Genomic DNA, 19,483 nt, shown 5'->3' with positions numbered 1-19,483 from the left:
CATGTGGGATCAAGATCAAGATCACTCCCAACCAGGGAGTGAACCCACATCCCTGCATTGAAAAGCAGTCTTAACCGCTGGATCACCAGGGAAGTTCCTGGGTTTTCCTAATTTAAAAAAAAACTGTATCAATCTGTTCCTTAACAACTATTTTCCGTATCATTCTGTGTTAGTGTTAAATGAAGTTTAAAATAAAGGCTTTGTTTATTTTTTTTTGAGTGTGCCACTTTTATCCTTTATATTTTTGCTTTCAGAGAATTCACAATGGCAGAAATTGAGCATTTTGTAGATCCCAGTGAGAAAGACCATCCCAAGTTCCAGAATGTGGCAGACCTCTACCTTTATTTGTATTCAGCGAAAGCCCAGGTCAGCGGACAGTCTGCTCGGAAAATGCGCCTGGGAGATGCTGTTGAACAGGTAAGATTCCATAGGTAACTTAATTTAGAGCATACTTCTTCCTGGAGTTCAGCACTCAGCAGATTCTGTGTACTGGATGATAAAATATTTTGACAGTCACTTTATTTGATACAGTATGTGGGTTTTTTTTTTTTTTTTTTTTTTTTACAGTATTTATTACACAGTATTATTATAGTGGGAGGGAATTACCTGAACATGCCAATGTGTGGGCCATTGGGACTAACATGAAAAAAAATTTAGCAGGGCATGTGGAAAAAATTTGTTGGTTTGAATTGTACCGCATCAGTTTTTGTTTTTTTTTTGGCCACACTCGTCTTCATTGCTGCACGCAGACTTTCTCTGGTTGCGGCGTGGGCTTCTCATTGTGGTGGCTTCTCTGGCTGTGGAGCACGGCTGTAGGTCTTAGGCTTGCGTAGTTGTGGTGTGAGGGCTTGGTAGTTGCAGCCTGCAGGCTGTAGAGCTCGGACTCAGTAGTTGTGGCGCACCAGCTTAGTTGCCCCACCATAGCTGGAGTCTTCCCGGCCTAAGGATTGAACGCGTGTCCCCTGCGTTGGCAGGCAGATTCTTAACTACTGTACTACCAGGGAAGTCCCCCATCAATCTGACTTTTAACAATATGGACTTCTTTTGGGGAGACATTTTGACTCATAGGAAGCAAGCCCTTTCTATTTTAAACTCTTCTGTATTACCCATAACAATTGGGATAAGGGCTTGCATATAATAGAATTTCCCTATGATTATTTGCCTAGAGAAATGAGTGAGTAAAAACTTGGTAACAGTAGTTGCTGCCTAATAATGGAATGAATTGCCCTGGGAACAATGAGCTTCCTGTCTGAAAATATTCAGGTGGAGGCTGAGTGATAATTTGTCAGCCCTTTTGCAGAGAAGGGCCCTGCAGGTGGTAGGAGATGGGGCTAGACAGTTTCTAAAACCCTTCTGTACTAAAGTTGTAAAGGGATTTATACTATATGGGGTTTGCAAATTTCAGTGGATAAGAATACATTAAAGTCCCCTCAGCATGTCTTACGACTTTTGTTAATTCAGAAGGAATATATGCCATTCCTTAGGGTAATTGTTGTGAATGTCATTTTCAGTACTGTAGATTTAGAAGGTATGAGGTAATAGGCTGAATTTTTGCTGACCCAATGAGTATGGTGGAAAGATTTTGAATGACATCATTCACTATTATCTGCTTGTTAGCTTGACAGTTAAACTTTTGAAAATAGCCTTAATCACATTTTTGGGTATTTCAAATCATTCTGAAAGCTGTATAAATTAGCTTGCTTTGTGTTTCAAAGATTTTTCAGTAGATGATAAATAACTCAATGGAAAATGGTATCTTGGCCTTCAAAAGCCTTAATGTTTGTAGGTTTTTTCATTCTTCTGTGCTTGTTTGCATGTTGCTTGCCTACTTACCTATGAGTTTGTTTATTCATTTATTTTAGGGTGTGATTAACAACTCAGTGTTGGGCTATTTCATTGGCCGCATCTACCTCTACCTCGTGAAGGTTGGAGTCTCTCCAGAGAAGCTCCGCTTCCGACAGCACATGGAGAATGAGATGGCCCATTATGCCTGTGACTGTTGGGATGCTGAATCCAAAACATCCTATGTAAGTAGAATGCAGTGGCTCTAACCATGTGATTTTCACATTGTTAACTTAGAAGCATGGATATCAAAGTTGCCTTTTGTGTGCTTCTTGTCAGAGTGGAACAAAAAGGAAAGAGATCTCTTCCTGAGCGAAATGGAAAAAGTAGTTGCCCCGCTGTGCTGTCATAAGGGGGGGCTACCCTTATGTCCCAGGATCCCTTTGTAGATATGGATGGCTTTTACAGAGAGAGAGAGAAGGCTGGTGACAGTGTGTTCCTGGCGTGTCCTTTGCTGGTGTGGGCAGTGTGATTGGTAACATGCCTGAACGCAGCTAAGATGGAATGGCCACCTTCCTGACAGGGACCCCAGCAGATACTGGAAGTGGTGGCCAGGCTGAGTAAAGAAGCCCATAGTGCTCTTCGTTTGGAGAGCTGTTTGGTAGATTTGAGGGATAGACTAGGAGATTCTGATCTCTTATTTAGGAACTACCTTTTCTCAAATTCTGTGTATTTAATAATAATTCAGAGAAGACCTCCAGGTTACCTCTTCACTGTTCCTTCCCACCCCCACACCCCCAGACATGAACATTAGTACTGAAGTTTAGGATTGAAAGGCATTTGGATATAGGAGGTGCTTTAGCATTGGTAGCAGTGGGAACAGGGCAGCAGCCACGAGACGCGGGCCCCAGAGTCTTCTGCATTTCCTTTATTTGATATTGGAGAGACTTCTCACCCAACAGAGACTTAACTCAGGGTCCTTGATTCTCACATGCCCTTGGTTTCTCTTAAAAAGTAAAACTTTTAAAAGTGTCTTTCTTTGAAAAAATAGATTTTTTTTTTTAATTAAAAAAAATTTTTTTTAATGGTACTGATGCATCTATTTGCAGAGCAGGAATAGAGCTGCAGATGTAGAGAACAGACATGTGGGCACAGGGTAGGAAGGAGCAGGCGGAACAGAGAGTAGCATTAACGTATCTACACTGCCGTCTGTAAAATAGACAGCTAGTGGGAAGCTGCTGTTTAGCACAAGGAGCTCCAGTTAAAAAAAAGTCACTTAAAAATGACAACCTTTTTGTGTAAAACGGAAAGTGAAAAATAATTCTTTAAGTGTGTTATATAAAAAGTGAAACTTCCAACTGTGTGCTCCCCAAGAGTGTTCCATATCTGTTTTCTCAATCGGGGCTCAATAAACGTTTTCCATAGTAAACATAGTAAGTGTTTTAGGCTTTGTAGATCTCTGTGGCTCTCTTCTGTTTTTTGTTTTTTCTTTTTTAACAACTCTTTAAAAACATAAAAACTATTCTTAGTTCCATGAACCTTGATTTGTCAACCTCTATTCAAAGTAATTTTATATGCTTTAAAAACATATACACAAGTGACAGATAGCCAATAAACACTTGAAAAGATGCTCAACATTGCTCACTATTAGAGAAATGCAAATCAAAACTATGAGGTACGGTAGAAACCAACACAAAATTATAAAGCAATTTCTCACTAATTAAAAAATAAATAAGATGTTCTAAAAATACACGTGTGTATATGCATAATGATATATGCATATATCTGTAGTGACTATTATTGATATTGTTTTTAACATATACTTTTAACTTTATTGAATTAGGAAAGAATCTGTTAGGTTTTTCTTGTTATGTTAACTTTCTTCACAAACTTACTTGACATATGTTTGCTTAAATGATAGTGGTAATTAGTTTTGGATTATAGGTGATCATTAGTTTCTTTATATGTACTAGATATTCTGAAATCTCTTTTTATTTTCAAGTTAAACCAATAAAGTGTTTTATGTGAGAAGATTTCAAGCTAAACCAGACCCAAATTCTTGCTGTTTTCAATTTAGATTCTGAATCCTGCCTGAATGGCATTTCATTTGTTTGTTCATTTGGTATTTGTAATTGTTAAGGGCTATATACCATTCTAAGTGTATCAGCCTATGTAATCCTCACAATAATTCCATTCATTGGTTCTATTTCTTAGGAGACTGAAGTGCTGAGATGTTAGTTGATTTGCCCAAGTCTCAGCAGGGGAGTGGTGGAGCGGGGATGTGAGGCAGGGCTGTCTGACTTCCCGCCCCTGCCCTTAAACCCCTGGTACACTGCTTTCATAAACCCTACTGCACTCCTGCTCATCCTTTCTGAGTGTCACTGTGAGCTGTGGCCAAACCCTCAAGGATGGGAAGTCAGAAAATGTGGGTCTGAGAAGTCCTGAGGATGGAATGTACAGCATGGTGACTACAGTTAATAGTACTGTATTGTGTATTTGAAAATTGCTTAGAGAGTAGATTGTAAAAGGTCTCATCACACACACAGACACACGATTATAACTGTGTGAGGTGGCGGATGTTACCTAGACTTATTGCGGTGATCATTTAGCAATATATACAAATATCAAATTGTTACATTATATACCTGCAACTAATATCATTGTATATGTCAATTATACCTAAATTTAAAAGAATTAAAGAAAAAATTAAAAGGAAAATGTGGGCCTAGCTTTGAGCTTAGGCCTCACATTTTGTGTAAGATCATAAGACTGGACTAAACAAGACCAAAAGCTCTGAAGTAATAAACTTTAAAGGAGAGGGGGAAACTCCTTTAGAGACTTGAATATTTTCTTTTTGTGTGCCTCATATTGTATTTTTTTAAATAAAAAAGTTACTGATACAGTTAATGCTCTAACCTTTTCTTCTCCCTCCTAAGGGGTCACCATGATCTCAAAATTGTTGTCTACCATTCTCAGGCATATTTTTGTAGTTTCACCATTTAGTACATAAATATCTTCATCAATATCTTTAGTAAATGATAATGAGTAAGTATATGTTTAAGAACATAGATATACTAGTTGGCATCTTTAGTGACTCAGATGATCAAGTTATATGTTTTTAGCTTTTTTTTTTCCCCCTTAATTCCTGTTTTGTTATTTTTATGTGCTGGGGTTTCTGAGCTTATATGAGTTTTATTTTTGCCTCTTTGTTTGAAACACCCCATGCAGTAACATGTGCTTGGAAAGCTTATTAGGTGTGATGGTTGAATTTTCCCAAACTCTGGATCAAAGGCAAAAATAAGTATTTATGAGAAGGACTAACTAGACATCTGTTGAACTAATAAGCCTTTTATCTCTTTGGTTCTTACTCAAATAACAGGTTCTTAAGAGTCTTGGAAAACACTTTAGATTGTGCTTTTGAAAAGTGACTTGGGGATTAACAAGAAATGGAACCTGCCACTGCTGTGATAGTAATGCTGTTATTAAGTTTTATTCTGTGATCTAAACAGTACCTGTTCTTTATTGAGTTTTCTTTTGTTGGGTAGGAAACTGGATTGAGCACAAATGCCCACATTTGTGGCCAGCTGAGATGTGTATTTAGTACAGTCACCTGATGCCAAGTTTTGAGAGCAGTAGACACTTTGTAGAAAGAGAATGCAGTCATTCCTCAGTTTTGTTCCAGGAGCCCCACTGACACCAAAATCCTGGGATGCTCAAGTCTCTTACATAAAAAGGCTTAGTATCTACGTAGACCCTATGCACATCTTCCCATACACTTTCAATTAGCTGGTTACTTATGATACCAAACATAATATAAATGCTTTGCAAATAGTTGCCAGGTTTGCAGCAAAGTTTAAGTTTTTGGAACTTTCTGAAAATTTTTTTCTAAATACTTTTGATTCATAGTTGAATCTGCAGATGTAGAAACCACAGATACAGAGGACTGGCTGTATTGTTGAATCTATTACAGTTTTTCAAAAACTTTTTAGAGGGAAAAGGCCAATAAAACAATAAAGTAACAACATAGATAACGTTCCTTTTTCCTCTTTGTCCATCTGTCCTCTCTAAGTTTACATTTGTAGGATTTCTTCTTTGATCTTTCCATATGGTCAGTACTTACACAGAGTTTACCTACTTAAATTAACAGATTAAAAAGAAGAGGAAACAGATGACATTTAATGTATTTGTGTTCCAGTTTAATAATGCCTTTCTAATATACGAAAATCAAGTGTGACTTTGGTATCACCATCATTGTTAGGCCGGCACGCTGACATTCCTCTTAGTTCTTAGGTTTTTCCTTGATCTCTGAGTCCTGATTTTGGCATATGTCCATTCTGTTTATCCTTCAAGGCTGATGTGATGCATTAGCACTCTGTTCATTTCCTCCTCCAGTGTAGTCTCGTTTTCTTTTTCTTTCCTTTTTAATGATTCAGATAAATGTATACATGATGTATTATTTTCCTTATAATTTCTCATAAATATCTTCCAGTGACGAGTTATAAGCTAGACTGTAGGTGCAGGGCATGCTGTGATATAACTTAACTCCCAATGGATTTCCCCCCATGTGTTACTTTCGTATCTTTGTCACTTACGTTCAGAGTGACCATCACCACAGCACCCTAATAGCATGTTCTTGTTTCTGCTGCTCTTCTACTGTAATGCCATGATGTCTGCTGTAGTGTCTCCTCCTCCCAGATTACCAGTCCCTTTGGTGAGTCCTCCCCTTCCTGCCTGGAGCTATTATTGACCTTATTTTCTGTCACCTGTGTTGGTCTCTGAACCCACAAGGGATTTTCAAGGGGCTAATTGGGTCTCTTACCCTTGACTGTTGTTTTCCATGGTAAAGACTGGTAAAACTCTTCCTCCTCTTGACTGTCTTCCATGCTTTTAAAAGATTATGAAAGTTGTTTTCCTTCTCCACAAACTTTTTGAGGTGAGCACTGCGTTTAGATTTGTGTGTGCATATGTTCTGTGCTGACTCACAAAAGGGAGCTCGGTTGACCTTGGGTCCTCCACGTGAGCGGCAACAGGAAGAATCTGGGAGTGTGCTGTCGTGTGTCCTGTGGAATTCGGGAGGTCGACTTCTGGCCAGGACTGATTTACTTGCTAGTGTAGAGCTCTTCTGCACTAGCCATGCCCTTCTCTTTGGCAGTTCTTAAAAGTGCACAGAGAGTAATGACTTTGTAGGTGTAAATTCTTTGGTTTGAGCCAAGTTTTAACAATACAGTTGTATGGGCAGGAGGGTACCATTACAGTCGTCCTTTGGAATCCATGGGGCATTGGTTCTAAGACCCCTTGTTGTTGCTCTTGTTGTTTGGTCTCCCAGTCGTGTCCAGCTCTTTGCGATCCCGTGGACTGCAGCACACCAGGCCTCCTTGTCCCTCACCATCTCCCAAAGTTTGCCCAAGTTCATGTCCATTGCATCGGTGACCCCTTGTGGATGCCAAAATCCATCAATGCTAAAGCATTTTATGGAACAGAGTGTTGTGCTAGTAGTTTCTACCAGATTCATTTTGACTTCTGGTCAAAAATTTGATAGAGATCTACAAGTTTTGTCTAGGTTCACATTTTATTTCCATAGCTAAATCCCAGCAAATACTAGTTTACCCCACATTCACAATATGGCAAAATAATTCTGTCCAGAAAATAAAAAGACTACTTTGTGTACATGTGTGGATTATATTTATTATAAGATTGCTACTACTTGATGTATAAAACTGTACCCATTTCAAGCATTTGTAAAAGTTGAGTGGAAATTCTGTAATTGAATTATTCATGAGTATGTATAATCTGCATGCATTTGTGAATGAACCTTGTGTGAGTTACAGATGTTTATTATGTCTTCTCAGGGCTGGATCGAGATTGTTGGATGTGCTGACCGTTCCTGTTATGACCTGTCTTGTCATGCGAGGGCCACCAAAGTCCCACTCGTAGCCGAGAAACCTTTGAAAGAGCCCATATCCTTTCTGATCACTTCTGCAACTCAGAAGTAAACATCTTGAAAATGGATAAGTTCAAGACTGTACCTTGTTCTGTGGATAAACTGAGATGTTTTGGCACTTTATTTAAGCCAATCATTTTATGCGTTTCACCGTTCCTTTCTTGTTCTCTTTACCTGTAGTCTAACATGTGTCCACTCAGTGTTTGGTCCTTGAAAGAAAAATGCTCTGCATCTTTCAGGATGTTGACCAGTTTTTCTCAGCCATTTCCAACACCTGCATCTACATACATGCTCTTTAGATAAAGGGTGCTCGGTGAATGTTTTCTCTATTAAAAGATGAATGCCCTTTTATGATGAAATAATTTATCTCATTTGATCTGTAGATCAGCAAAGGAGAAATTTCCTTCCTTCACCAGACAATGAGATTATGAGTTCATCTAAGGGCTAGAGGTGACAAGAAGTAGATCCTATTGTGCCGAGACATAAAGAAATGAATGAATTGTTATCAAAGTTCATTATGCTATGTATTGGGTTATATTGCTGATTAGATAATGTCCCTTTATCTCATTGTAACTTTGAAAAAGTCTTTTTTGATGATGTTTACTTATCTTGAGTGGGGTTTATCTGAATGATTTTCTGAGTAGTTGTTTTATCTTGCACTTGAAATCAGCATACAGAGGATCTTGGATACCAGTAGGGAACTGGTAGTTGTTTTAAGTCAATGAAGGCTTGTCCTCAGGATCATTTCTTGAAGTGCTGGGGTAGTTCTGTAGCTTTGTATTCCTTGACCCCTTCATACAAAACAGTCAATGTTGTTCAGTTTGAACCCAATAAGGGAGCAATTGGTAAGGCGTACAAGAAGGATGCAAAGCTGGTGATGGAGTACCTCGCCATTTGTGATGAGTGTTACATCACAGAAATGGAGAAACTACTGAATGAAAAAGGGTAAGTGTTAAGGTATGTGCTCTAACGTGGGCTCCACTCAGCTCTGTTCTCTTTGCCATGTTTTGAAAATTAGGAGGACATTAGTTTCTTTAGAAACTTTTGCAAGTGAGTACCATCTCTTGGCTACTTTCAAGGGACTGTCTGTTGAGTTTTGGTGTTGTGACCTGGAAACAGATTTGAAATGGACTACAAAGATCTTTTTTCCTCCCAGTAACTTTCTTAAAGGTGCAGACATATTCATGGTGATTAGAAACTACATCTATCTCTCAAGTCAGTACCCATTTTTTGAGTTTTGGAGTCCTCAGCGTAATTGTTGTAAGTATAAATGAAAAACCATAGAGAAGAATCTTTAAAGGGATTCAACAAAATTCAGCACTAAACAGTGTAGAATTTACTATGTCTGGCAAACAATAAAAAAATCTCTAGCCATATGAAAAACCATGAAAAGACCCAAAATAAGGAGAAAAATCAATCAAAAGAAATACCCAGAAGTGGCGAGCATCATGGAAATAATACAGAAGGATGTTAAAACAGTATTTATGTGCTCAAGGTCATAAGAGAAAACATGAACCTATGAGGTGGGAAATGGAAATGTACATATTTAAAAAAACAAAATGGAACATCTAGATAGAGGTGATATCACAAATGTAATTGTGTGTACATAGCCATGATACAGTAGAATGAAATCTCAGGTTCTTACAGACAAGAGCCTATACCCACCGAAAATGTCTTTTCAGAAAAAATACTTGAGGAAAAAGAAGAGATAATATTTTCAGACAGAAAACTTAGAGGACATATTGTAAGCCAGAGTTACACTACAAGAAATGTTAAAGGAGTTCTTCAGGCAGAAGTGTGGAAATTTAGATCTACCCAAAGAAACTAAGAGCTCTAGAAATGACGGCTGTGTGGGTGATATGAGTGACTGATTTTCTTTCGTTGATTTAAAATGACATCTCTGAATTTCTTTAAAAGATAATGGGTTGTTTAAAGAAAAATATTAAGTGTATTGTGAAATTTGTGATGTGTAGAAATAGCATTTGTGTCATCAGTAGCCCAAAGGATGGGAGCCAAGAGTTGGGAATATGTAAGAATATGCATACTTCTGTAAGGTGCACATGTTACATATGCTAAGTTTAATAGAAAGGGACATGTAGTCAACTTTAGACCAATTGCCTGGATAAGACACGGAGAAACCAAAGGGATGTAACTAAGAAACCAATAAGCGCGCTAAAATAGAATAATAAAAACTGCTCTAGAAAAAGATAGGAGAAGGAAAATGAACAAAGAACAGATGAGACGAATAGAAAACAACTCAGGAAATGGTAGATTTCAACTCAACAGTACTGATAGTTATTATAATATAATGATCGAAACACTCAAATTAATAGCCATGTCAGACTGGTTAAAAAATTCGAGACCCAGTTAAATATTGTTTACAGGAAACAGACTGTAATTTTAATACAGACATACTTTGGAGATATTGTGGGTTTGGTTCCAGACCACTGCAATAAATTTGTCGCAATAAAGTGAGTGACACAAATTTTTTTGGTTTTGCAGTGCATGTAGAAGTTATGTTTACACTCTAATGTACTCTGTTAAGTGTGCAATAGCATTATATTTTTAACAACAGTGTATGTACCTTAGTTTAGAAATATTTCATTGCAGAAAAATGCTAACCACTATCTGAGCCTTCAGCAAGTGGAAATCTTTAGTAACATCAAAGTCTTTTACTGACTATAGATCACTATAACAAGTATAATAATAATGAAAAAGTTTGAAATATTGCGAAAGTCACCAAAATGTGACTCAGAGACATGAAGTGAGCAAATGCTGTTGGAGAAGTAGCTCTGATAGACGTGTAAACGCTGGGTGGCCACAAACCTTCAATTTGCCAAAAAATGCAAAGCTTGTGCTTCTTGTGAAGCACAAGAAAGCAAGGTATGCCTCAAATTTAAGTTTAAAGGGAAAAGAATTTTAAAAATATTTCGCATACAAACATTAATCAAGAAGGTGGAATGCCTTATTAACATCAAAGAAAACTTAAGAACAAGAAAAATTATCAGGTTGTATTTCGTAATGATAAAGGGATCATCAATTCATCAAGAACGTAAGTGACTTGTAGCCATGTATGCCACTAAAAATCACCTCAAGATATGTAAAGCAAACTTGACAGAACTGAAAAGAAAATTAGACAAATTCACAGTTACAGTTAGAGATTTTTATACCCCTCTCAATGATTGGTAGACAAAAAAGAATTGGTAGGAGTTTGAAGGTATAAACACTATTTATCAACCCGCTTGTTGTTTGTAGAATACCTAATAACTGGAGTATATACTTTTAAGTACATTTGGAGCATCTTACGTATTTTTTATATCACAATGCAAAGAATGACTTGGCATTTTCAAAGGGTTGTTTTAAAAAAAAATGTAGTATGGGAGTCTGCTTATGGTCTGCAAACCTTGAGCATTTTATAACTGAATATTTCATAATATACAGAAAGCCCTATACAGAAAGTTTGCCAGACCTTGTCACAGACATTAGGCTAAGTGAAAGAAGCTTTACACAAAAGATTATATGCCAGACTCTAGGAAAGACAAACCTGGTTTAGAGTAGTAGAAGGCACTTCAATGGTTGAGTGAGAATGGAGGGGATCGAAAGAGAAGGCACCCAGGGGAACTTCGGGGGCCACAGTGGGTGCATGTGTGTGTGTGTTTGTCAGCTATCGCAAGACGAACACTTAGAAGTGGAAGATAAAATTATCTATTTCAATAGGAAAATTTTAAAACATTTCTGGTCTCCTAGAATTAATGTCTCTTTATGCTAGAATAATGTCATATCCCATTAAAGTTAACATAGGTTACTATCAGATTTATATACAAACAAGACAGCTTTTAAAAATTATTCTCAAATAATAACTATCTCCTTGCTAATTTCAGCTTTTTTATAACTGTTACATACCCTGCACTTAGACTGTGCTCACAGAGAACATGTATATGATACTGTCTATGTGGAGTCTTTTAATGCATGCATGCACAAACTCCAGAATAGTAAAAATGGAAGAAATCAATGAAAATCATTCATATGATGCATGAGATTATCAGTGCTAGAAACGAGCAGAATGCAGGGTACCATGTACCAGCCATACAGCTCCAAGGACAACCACATGAGGGCTCTCTTTTCCCAGCACCAAGCTGCTTGTGAGACCAGACACATCTGAATTGATCATAATGCAATGAAATACCTCATAAGCTAAAATACAGGTATTATATTACATGAAGTGCTTTATAAAGGTGAATTCTTATAACCTGAAATGGAATGGGCATATCTCAGGATATAAACATGAAGCTCTCAGTGATTTGGGGGGGATAGTATACCAATTCCAGTGTTCTTGCCTGGAGAATCCCAGGGACAGGGGAGCCTGATGGGCTGCCGTCTATGGGATCGCACAGAGTCAGACACGACTGAAGCGACTTAGCAGCAGCAGCAGCAGTATTTTATATTGACATATCTGACATATCAAGCAGAATCTTTAAACTTCTTTTAAGCTCATCTTCATCAGCATAAGTATAAAAATTTAGTTTGGAAAAAGTGTAGGAGTTTTAAAAATTCTTTCTGTAAGATGACAGGTTGGTCATTTTTACATTTGTTGGGACAGTAATGAGAACAGTGGTCTTTTTGCCAGCAGACCCGTTTCTGACAAATGTAATTAGAAAGAAATTTTCTTTGATTTTATCTTGATCTCAAAATCAAGGAGTTGGTCACTAAGTCACTTGTGGAATTTTATAAGACTAGCCACATATTTGGGTGCCTGCCAAAATACTGTTTGGTGCTGTTAGAATAATACTTAATTTGGTACTCCTTATGAAAAATTTAAATTTGACTTCGGTTGTTATATCTGGATTGTTGACCAAGTTGTATTACACTTAAAATGAAAAGAGGTTTAGCAATCTGTAAAACTCCTTTAAATTAAGGCATGGGCATATGTGTTTTCACTAATATGTGCTTTGTTTCATTGTAGGGAATTTACTGTTGAAACTGAAGGGAAGACGTTTCAGTTGACAAAAGATATGGTCAATGTGAAGAGATTCCAGAAAACACTACATGGTAAATTTGTAAAAATAATTAAGGAACAAGCAGACAAAAATCATTACTCCTTAATGGCATTTTTTTTTAAGTTTCATAGCATAACTATTTTATGGAAAATTTGAAGAAGAAAATGAATCCTTAACGTTACAGCCCTAAATTAGATGAATATGACATTATATTCATATAACAAGACATTATCTTGTTTTTTAAAACAGAAAAAAAAAACATAATTGTACTCATACTGAAAAATAACTCATAATGCCATCTTTATATGTTCTATGACCGAGGCACATATGAAGAGTATCTCTTTGATTAAAAGCATCTTTTTTTTCCTCACTTGAGAGAACTTATCCACACCATCTTTTCTGGCAGATTAACTTATTAAAAGTCATTTAGGTTAGTGGTCGTTCATGCTTTTTAAAAGCCAATGAGATGATTAGTTTTTGGTAGGACAAATTATGTAAGTTGGTAAGTGAGTATTTTGGAGAAGGTATGAAGGATTCTTGGTTGAATTGATGCTCCTGGAAACTGAGAGTAGTGGGTATTTGAGACACTACTGCCCGTGGAGTGAGCTGGGCTCCTTTTCCATTTGTTTTTGGCCTGCCTCATTGTTGCTAGGCTGCATGGAGCTGTAAAAGCAGTCAGAGCAGTCATAGGAGAGAGCAGGGGAGCCCTTCTTCATGCTCTGAGGCCTTTTAGCCACATCCTGGCAGCTGGCTTAGAGCTGTCCTTCACCATTCTCAGATGCCACCAAAGGATGGGCAGAAAATGCCTTGTTCATTTCTCAAATGTTACTCTCGTGTGTGAGTTTTTGGTTCCAGTTATCTCATTTCTCTTGAAACAAGCTCTCAAGGTTAGGGTCAGTTTAGTTAGATGTGGATAGTGCTTAGCCATGGTTCCTTTCTGAATAATAAGTAATAATGAAGACAATTCCTATGTATACCACAAGTATAACTGCACCCATGGGAAGAGCTGTGGGTTCCCTGGTCTTTGATTGACTGCTGGTACCTGAGCAAACTCTTCTGTAACAGACTCCTGACCCCAGAATCTTGGAAATACAATAGCAGTAACCTGACTCTTAGGGAGTTCTCATCCAGATAGTAAGAGAAAAAGTAAAGCACAAATCACATGATACTTGTATATAGGAGTTGTTTTCATTAAATTTGCCAGCTGTGGTGGTGGATTTTTAATTCTAGCCAAGTCTTACAGAAGCTCTGGAGTTTCAATGCTTTCTGCATAGGTGAGGCAGAAGGCATTGCTCATAGCTTACCAACTTGGTGAAGGAATACACTGGTATCTTGTTTTATTTTTTATAGTATATAAACAATTAAATTTGGTAAAAAAAAAAAAAAAAGTTTTCCTCTCCAGTTTTCTCTTTAAAGGCATCATGTTTTCTACCAGGAAATAGTTTTCAGGAATGTTCTGATTTTTTTGTCCTGCTGTACAGGGTCAATCACAATCCATCTAGAATAGAGATATTTTTAGGGCCAGTTAGAATATGTTAGAGAGGACCCACAGTGCATCATGTGGGGTTTCAGAGAGTCTTACTGAATTTCTGTTTCTCTTGCAGTGGAAGAAGTTATTCCAAGTGTAATCGAACCCTCTTTTGGCCTGGGCAGGATCATGTATACGGTATTTGAACACACATTCCAAGTTCGCGAGGGAGATGAGCAGAGGACGGTGAGTTGTATACAGTGTACTGTTTGTTGTCTTACAGTGTCAGAGAATGACATTTCCTGAGTGATGTTAAGACAGCTCTGAAACAATCAGTTATTATTTACTGGAGTATTAACACCTTTGCTTAACTGTTTACAAAGCGAAGCACTTCCTTATCTCATTTGTGCTTTAGAATGTGTAGGTTATTCCAGATGCAATTGTTTTAGTTGCTTCTGAGTTCTGAGACAACATATTACTTTGGGAGAGCTGTCTGTATTGCATCAATGGTAGGAGTGCTCCTTTCTGGATATACTTGTGTTTTTAGAAAATTGGGAAGGAGGCGATGATTTATAGAATTTGGACAAATTTAAGAATTGTATTTATACTTTGGTAAAGCATTAAAAGGAACCTTCTAAAACTGCATGAAATTGTCTGAGGTATTTTGAGGGTAAAGATGTAAATTCCTAGGTTTTAGTCCAGAGATACAGATTCACTAGGTCTGAGACCCCAGGATCTAGTTTTGTGTGTGTATGTGTGTTTATAAGAAACCCAGATGATTCCATTGTGGGAAACCGACAGATTATAAATTGAGCGGAAGTATGTGATGTGTAGGCTTTCCCAGCATTCACACCTAGCTAACGCTGCATGTTTTTAAGAAGTCTTCATCCCTCAAGTTTTCTTTTGGCTCCAGTGCTTTTGAATTACTGCTCCATGTCTTCTACATAGCTCTTCATTATGGCTTATTTCACCTTGCTCACCTAACCTCTGGTTGTGGAAATTATACTCCTTTGATGTATAACTACAGGTTTCCAGGAAGATCACTCAGAACAAGAATAGAGAGGAAAGGTTGTACAGGTCGAATTAACTGAAAGAAGCATTCTTACCTGTGTGACCAGCTAAAGTTGAGTGTGTGCACAATGCTGGACATCAGCTCTGTAGTTTGTCCTAGGGCATTTAGCCTTAAAGATGAACTATTAGTTCTTGGTTGGATGGCATCACTGACTTGATGGACATGACTTTTGAGCAAGCTCCGGGTATTGGTGATGGACAGGGAAGCCTGGCGTGCTGCAGTCCATGGGGTTGCAAAGAGTTGGACACGACTAAGCAACTGAACTGAACTGAACTGATGAGTTCTTGGCACCAGTATTTTTAAAAGTTTGACATAACTGTTGATAATATACAGCTAATAAAGCTACTCTTTTCTTCTGTGCCCTAAAGGCACATCTTCATTTCCTGACATTTAAGGAGTGGCTTTTCATTCATTAACAGATAGCAGGAACCTAAGCCTGGACCCCAGAGATAAAGACATAAGCGATGGTTCTTCCTGAGGAATGACATCATACTTTATTGAATGTGCCCTTTTTTAGAGGCCAAGTTTGCTTCAAACTTTTCCTGGTTATTTTTCTAATGAAAACTTTTTTTAAAAAAGCTTTCAGCTATTCTTTTGACTCTATAGTGATAAAACTAAAGTTGTAATAGAAATTCCTTAAAGGCTAGGCAAGAATAAGTTATAGTGTTTTATGAATTACATAAAGATTTCATCATGAAGAGGAATTTGATTAGGCTGTAAGAAGCCAAAAATGTTTCTAAATTATTAGCACATAGTCCCTCAATCCATTTTCGTATAAATTTGGTATAAAAGCATTGCTGGTTAGATAACAAAAAAAAAACAAACCATTTTTCTATAAAGCCAGTTCCCCACTTCTCTCTCACATTAAATGGAATTATCACAAGAGGAAGAGAGAAGTGGAGTTAGGAGTGTTCCACAATTCATGTGCCATATTGGTGCAGTCTAGGGTTTACTTACAGTGGAATATTCATCCTTGCTTGACATTTTAAGATTAATTAGGATTTTGGGGGGCCAAACTGGACCCCGTGTCATTCATTATTTTTATGGGACTTATTCATTCTGAGTCCCATGTTCTTGCTTTCAAGTGAAACTTTTGTACAGATCCTATTTAAGAACTATCTTCAGCTCTCATTTCCAATCCAAAATGGTAGAATTCTTTGCCTTCTGCCAAATATTTTTGCTTTCTTTTATTTCTCAGTAACTCTGAAATCTGTTTCAGGAGCAGGTTAGGAGGGCTGTATTTTTCTCTGGGTATACAGAACCTAATTTTGGTTTTTTTGTTTGTTTTCTTCCTACTATTTATTTGGGACATGCATTTGTAAGCTAATTAAACTGTTCTGTTTTACTTAGTCACTAAGACTCAGACATCCTTCAACTATGCTGAATCTCTTAAAGGACAGAATGGAATTTTGTCTGTTGACACTACTTTTTTGATGATGTCGGGGGAGGTTCATAGGGATCTCCACAGAAAGAAGTAAGGCTTTTAAGTAGTACCAAATAATTGCCATCTTAGATGGCAGTTTTCAAAATGCTTTACATCATTTAATATTTTTATGATTGACCTGCAGAGTAGGCAGAGCAGACAGCAGAGACCTACGTTTTAGATGGAGAAGCGCCAGTCCAGAGAGGTAGAGTTCACTGAGTTGGTCCAGATTCTGAGCTGAAAACCAGATCTTTGTGATTGTAGTTCTGGTTATCCTGCTGTCTGTTTTATCACACTGCTTTTTCACATCCTGTTTTCCGGTATTTTGATAGTGAAATTTGGACGTTAATGTTTAGATCTTTATACACTAATGCATTTGGATGTCTTTTTAAATCATCTAGTTCTTCAGTTTCCCTGCCGTAGTAGCTCCATTCAAATGTTCCGTCCTTCCATTGAGCCAGAACCAGGAGTTCATGCCATTCGTCAAGGAATTATGTAAGTAAATCCAGTTGGTTAATCTCCATGGGAATACTATCAGGCAGACTGAATTTTAGGAAATGTCTCTTAAAAAAAAAAAAAAAGTATTGAATAAAGAGTATGCTTGCTCGGGATGTTTTCTCCTAGCATTTGAATGAGTTGGGATAGAACCCAAGAGTCAGATTGCACATTGCTTCTCCTGCTGACCCTGCCGGTCAGTTCATCAGGGGACACCCAGTAGAGGGTGACAACCCTGCGGATCTTCAGCCACTGGACTCTCAGCACTGAAAGGGATCTTTGTGGCTGTCCGGTGTGGCCCACACATTTCAGAGTTGAGAGATGGGAGGCATCCACTGAGCTGCTTGGGGCCACACCAGTCTCCTCACCTTGGCTGCTCGTGACCCTATAGCCGAATGAGATGCAGGGATGGGTGAGGGTTTGGGCTCCAGCAAGGGTTTAAACTTTGGGAATGTTTCTGTCTCTTGCAGCTGCAACTTCTTGCTCTTTTGTGTTTGCTCCTGTTATAAGTTTCCTGAGCGCGTATGACATTTTTAATTTATTGAATTTATTTTGGATAGCGGAGGCCTTGACCAGGCACGGCATCTCTCACAAAGTAGACGATTCCTCAGGATCCATTGGAAGACGCTACGCCAGGACTGATGAGATTGGTGTGGCTTTCGGCATAACCATTGACTTCGATACAGTGAACAAGACCCCTCACACGGCCACTTTGCGGGACCGAGACTCCATGCGGCAGATCAGAGCAGAGGTGGCTGCCTTCGCTTTGGCATTTGTAGTCTTAAAAACTGGTTCCTTCCGACCTGAGAAGGATTTTGTTGTGTTTATGCTTCCCTTCTTGTTTTTGTCTTTTTCATTTTAATCGTAAATTTGTATCAGACAGAGCATATATTTCCCAAATCCCCTAGGCTTAATTATGAAAATATTCATTAACACTTCTCTAATATTTTACAGCCATTTGTATCACTCTGGGCTCATTCTCTGACAGTTTGCATTTATGATTGTTTATTTGAGCGAGAAACATGATCGCAAGTGCTTGTTGCCATAGTTTTATTGGCAGGCTTTGGAGGCTTAGACAGTTTTATTTTCATATTTCCATAGAAGTGTACACACGAGTATGTATAAACTTCTTCATGCTAATCAATGCAAAACAGTGAATAACATTTCAGTAATTTTACTTGATGGGAAGGGAACCATGGAGATGGGAAGAGTTCAGGAGGGAAAGAAGAGTGACCACTTTGACAGCTGCCTGACCAGTTTATGTTGAGCAAGTTTGTATTTAGAGTGCCTTTCATTTGCTCTGCTTGTTACTAAGAGTTTGTAATAGGGAAAACAGGAGTGAAAGGCTGCTTTTTTCCCAAGGGAATTTTCAGTCTACCTTAGAGGTCACAGATTTCTGGCTCATATTTTTACAATACCAGATCTGGGTACTCTGAACCTGTATTCCTATCAGGCAGGGGTTCTCAGAGTGTGGTTCCTGGACCAGCAGCATCTGCATCACCTGGGAACTTGTTAGAGAAGAGAAATCTCCACCCCAGACCTGCTAAGTCAGAAACGGATGGAGCTGGGGTTTGGAGAGGGAGAAAGGGTGGGCAGAACTGTTTTAACAAGCCCCCCAGGGGCTTGCCTGGCAGCCCAGTGGTGAAGACCCTCTGCTTCCAATGCAGGGATACGAGTTTGATCCCTGGTCAGAAAGCTAAGATCCCACATGCCTCACGGCCAAAATGCCAAAAACAGAAAACAGAAATGACATTATAACAAATTCAATAAAAACATCAAAAATGGTCCACATTAAAAAAAAAAAAAAAATCTTTAGAAAAAGAGGCAAGCCTCCCAGATGATTCCTATGGTTGGTCACTCAGGTTTGAGAACCCCTGCTGTGTGGTGGCCACCGTTGGTTCTGGCTGATGAACAGCTGGCCCCTTCCTGAGGGCCTCTCCAGTTTCCTGACTCCCTTCACTCCTGTTACTTGACTGACCGTGGTTCTAAGAGTTGAATTTAATACAAATGAAGTAACTTCAGGTAGCCTGGAGGCTTGGAATGACCAGGAAAGGCTCTGTGGGGAATTGGGGTACCCAAGGGAGCTGGCAGGGTTTCTGGGCTGGAGGAAGAGCAGGACCCCAGCCTGGGAGGGAGGTAAGCATAACTAGGTAAAGAGGCTTTGGTGGGAGTCACTTAGAAACACCGTAGGGACCAGTTTTTGGAGGGATCCTGTCACTGTGTAGACACGGACTCGACTATGTCGTTTCCTGAGTTCAGGGTGAATCCTCTTTTTTTGACAGCCTAATCCAGTTGGTTGATTCTG

At 38.4% G+C, this 19,483-nt stretch overlaps 1 protein-coding gene across 2 annotated transcripts in view; it reads left to right on the top strand.

Moving 5' to 3' along the window:
• The window catches only part of GARS1 (glycyl-tRNA synthetase 1), a 53,683-nt gene that overhangs the window by 33,729 nt on the left and 471 nt on the right, over nucleotides 1–19,483 (top strand). The window contains exons 9-16 of one of the 2 annotated variants that reach the window (XM_070787890.1): nucleotides 255–417; nucleotides 1,863–2,027; nucleotides 7,632–7,740; nucleotides 8,524–8,668; nucleotides 12,687–12,772; nucleotides 14,325–14,434; nucleotides 17,085–17,178; nucleotides 17,739–17,929. In XM_070787890.1, the coding sequence (XP_070643991.1) occupies nucleotides 255–417; nucleotides 1,863–2,027; nucleotides 7,632–7,740; nucleotides 8,524–8,668; nucleotides 12,687–12,772; nucleotides 14,325–14,434; nucleotides 17,085–17,178; nucleotides 17,739–17,929 (1,063 nt within the window). Of the gene's footprint in view, nucleotides 1–254; nucleotides 418–1,862; nucleotides 2,028–7,631; nucleotides 7,745–8,523; nucleotides 8,669–12,686; nucleotides 12,773–14,324; nucleotides 14,435–17,084; nucleotides 17,179–17,738; nucleotides 17,930–19,483 lie in introns of both variants that reach the window. The other variant, XM_070787891.1, reaches the window with a different exon arrangement.

This window comes from Bos indicus, chromosome 4, assembly GCF_029378745.1.
Source record: "Bos indicus isolate NIAB-ARS_2022 breed Sahiwal x Tharparkar chromosome 4, NIAB-ARS_B.indTharparkar_mat_pri_1.0, whole genome shotgun sequence".
Classification (NCBI taxonomy): Eukaryota; Metazoa; Chordata; class Mammalia; order Artiodactyla; family Bovidae; genus Bos; species Bos indicus.
Note: the sequence above shows the minus strand (reverse complement) of the source record. Positions and strands in the feature narration are given on the sequence as shown.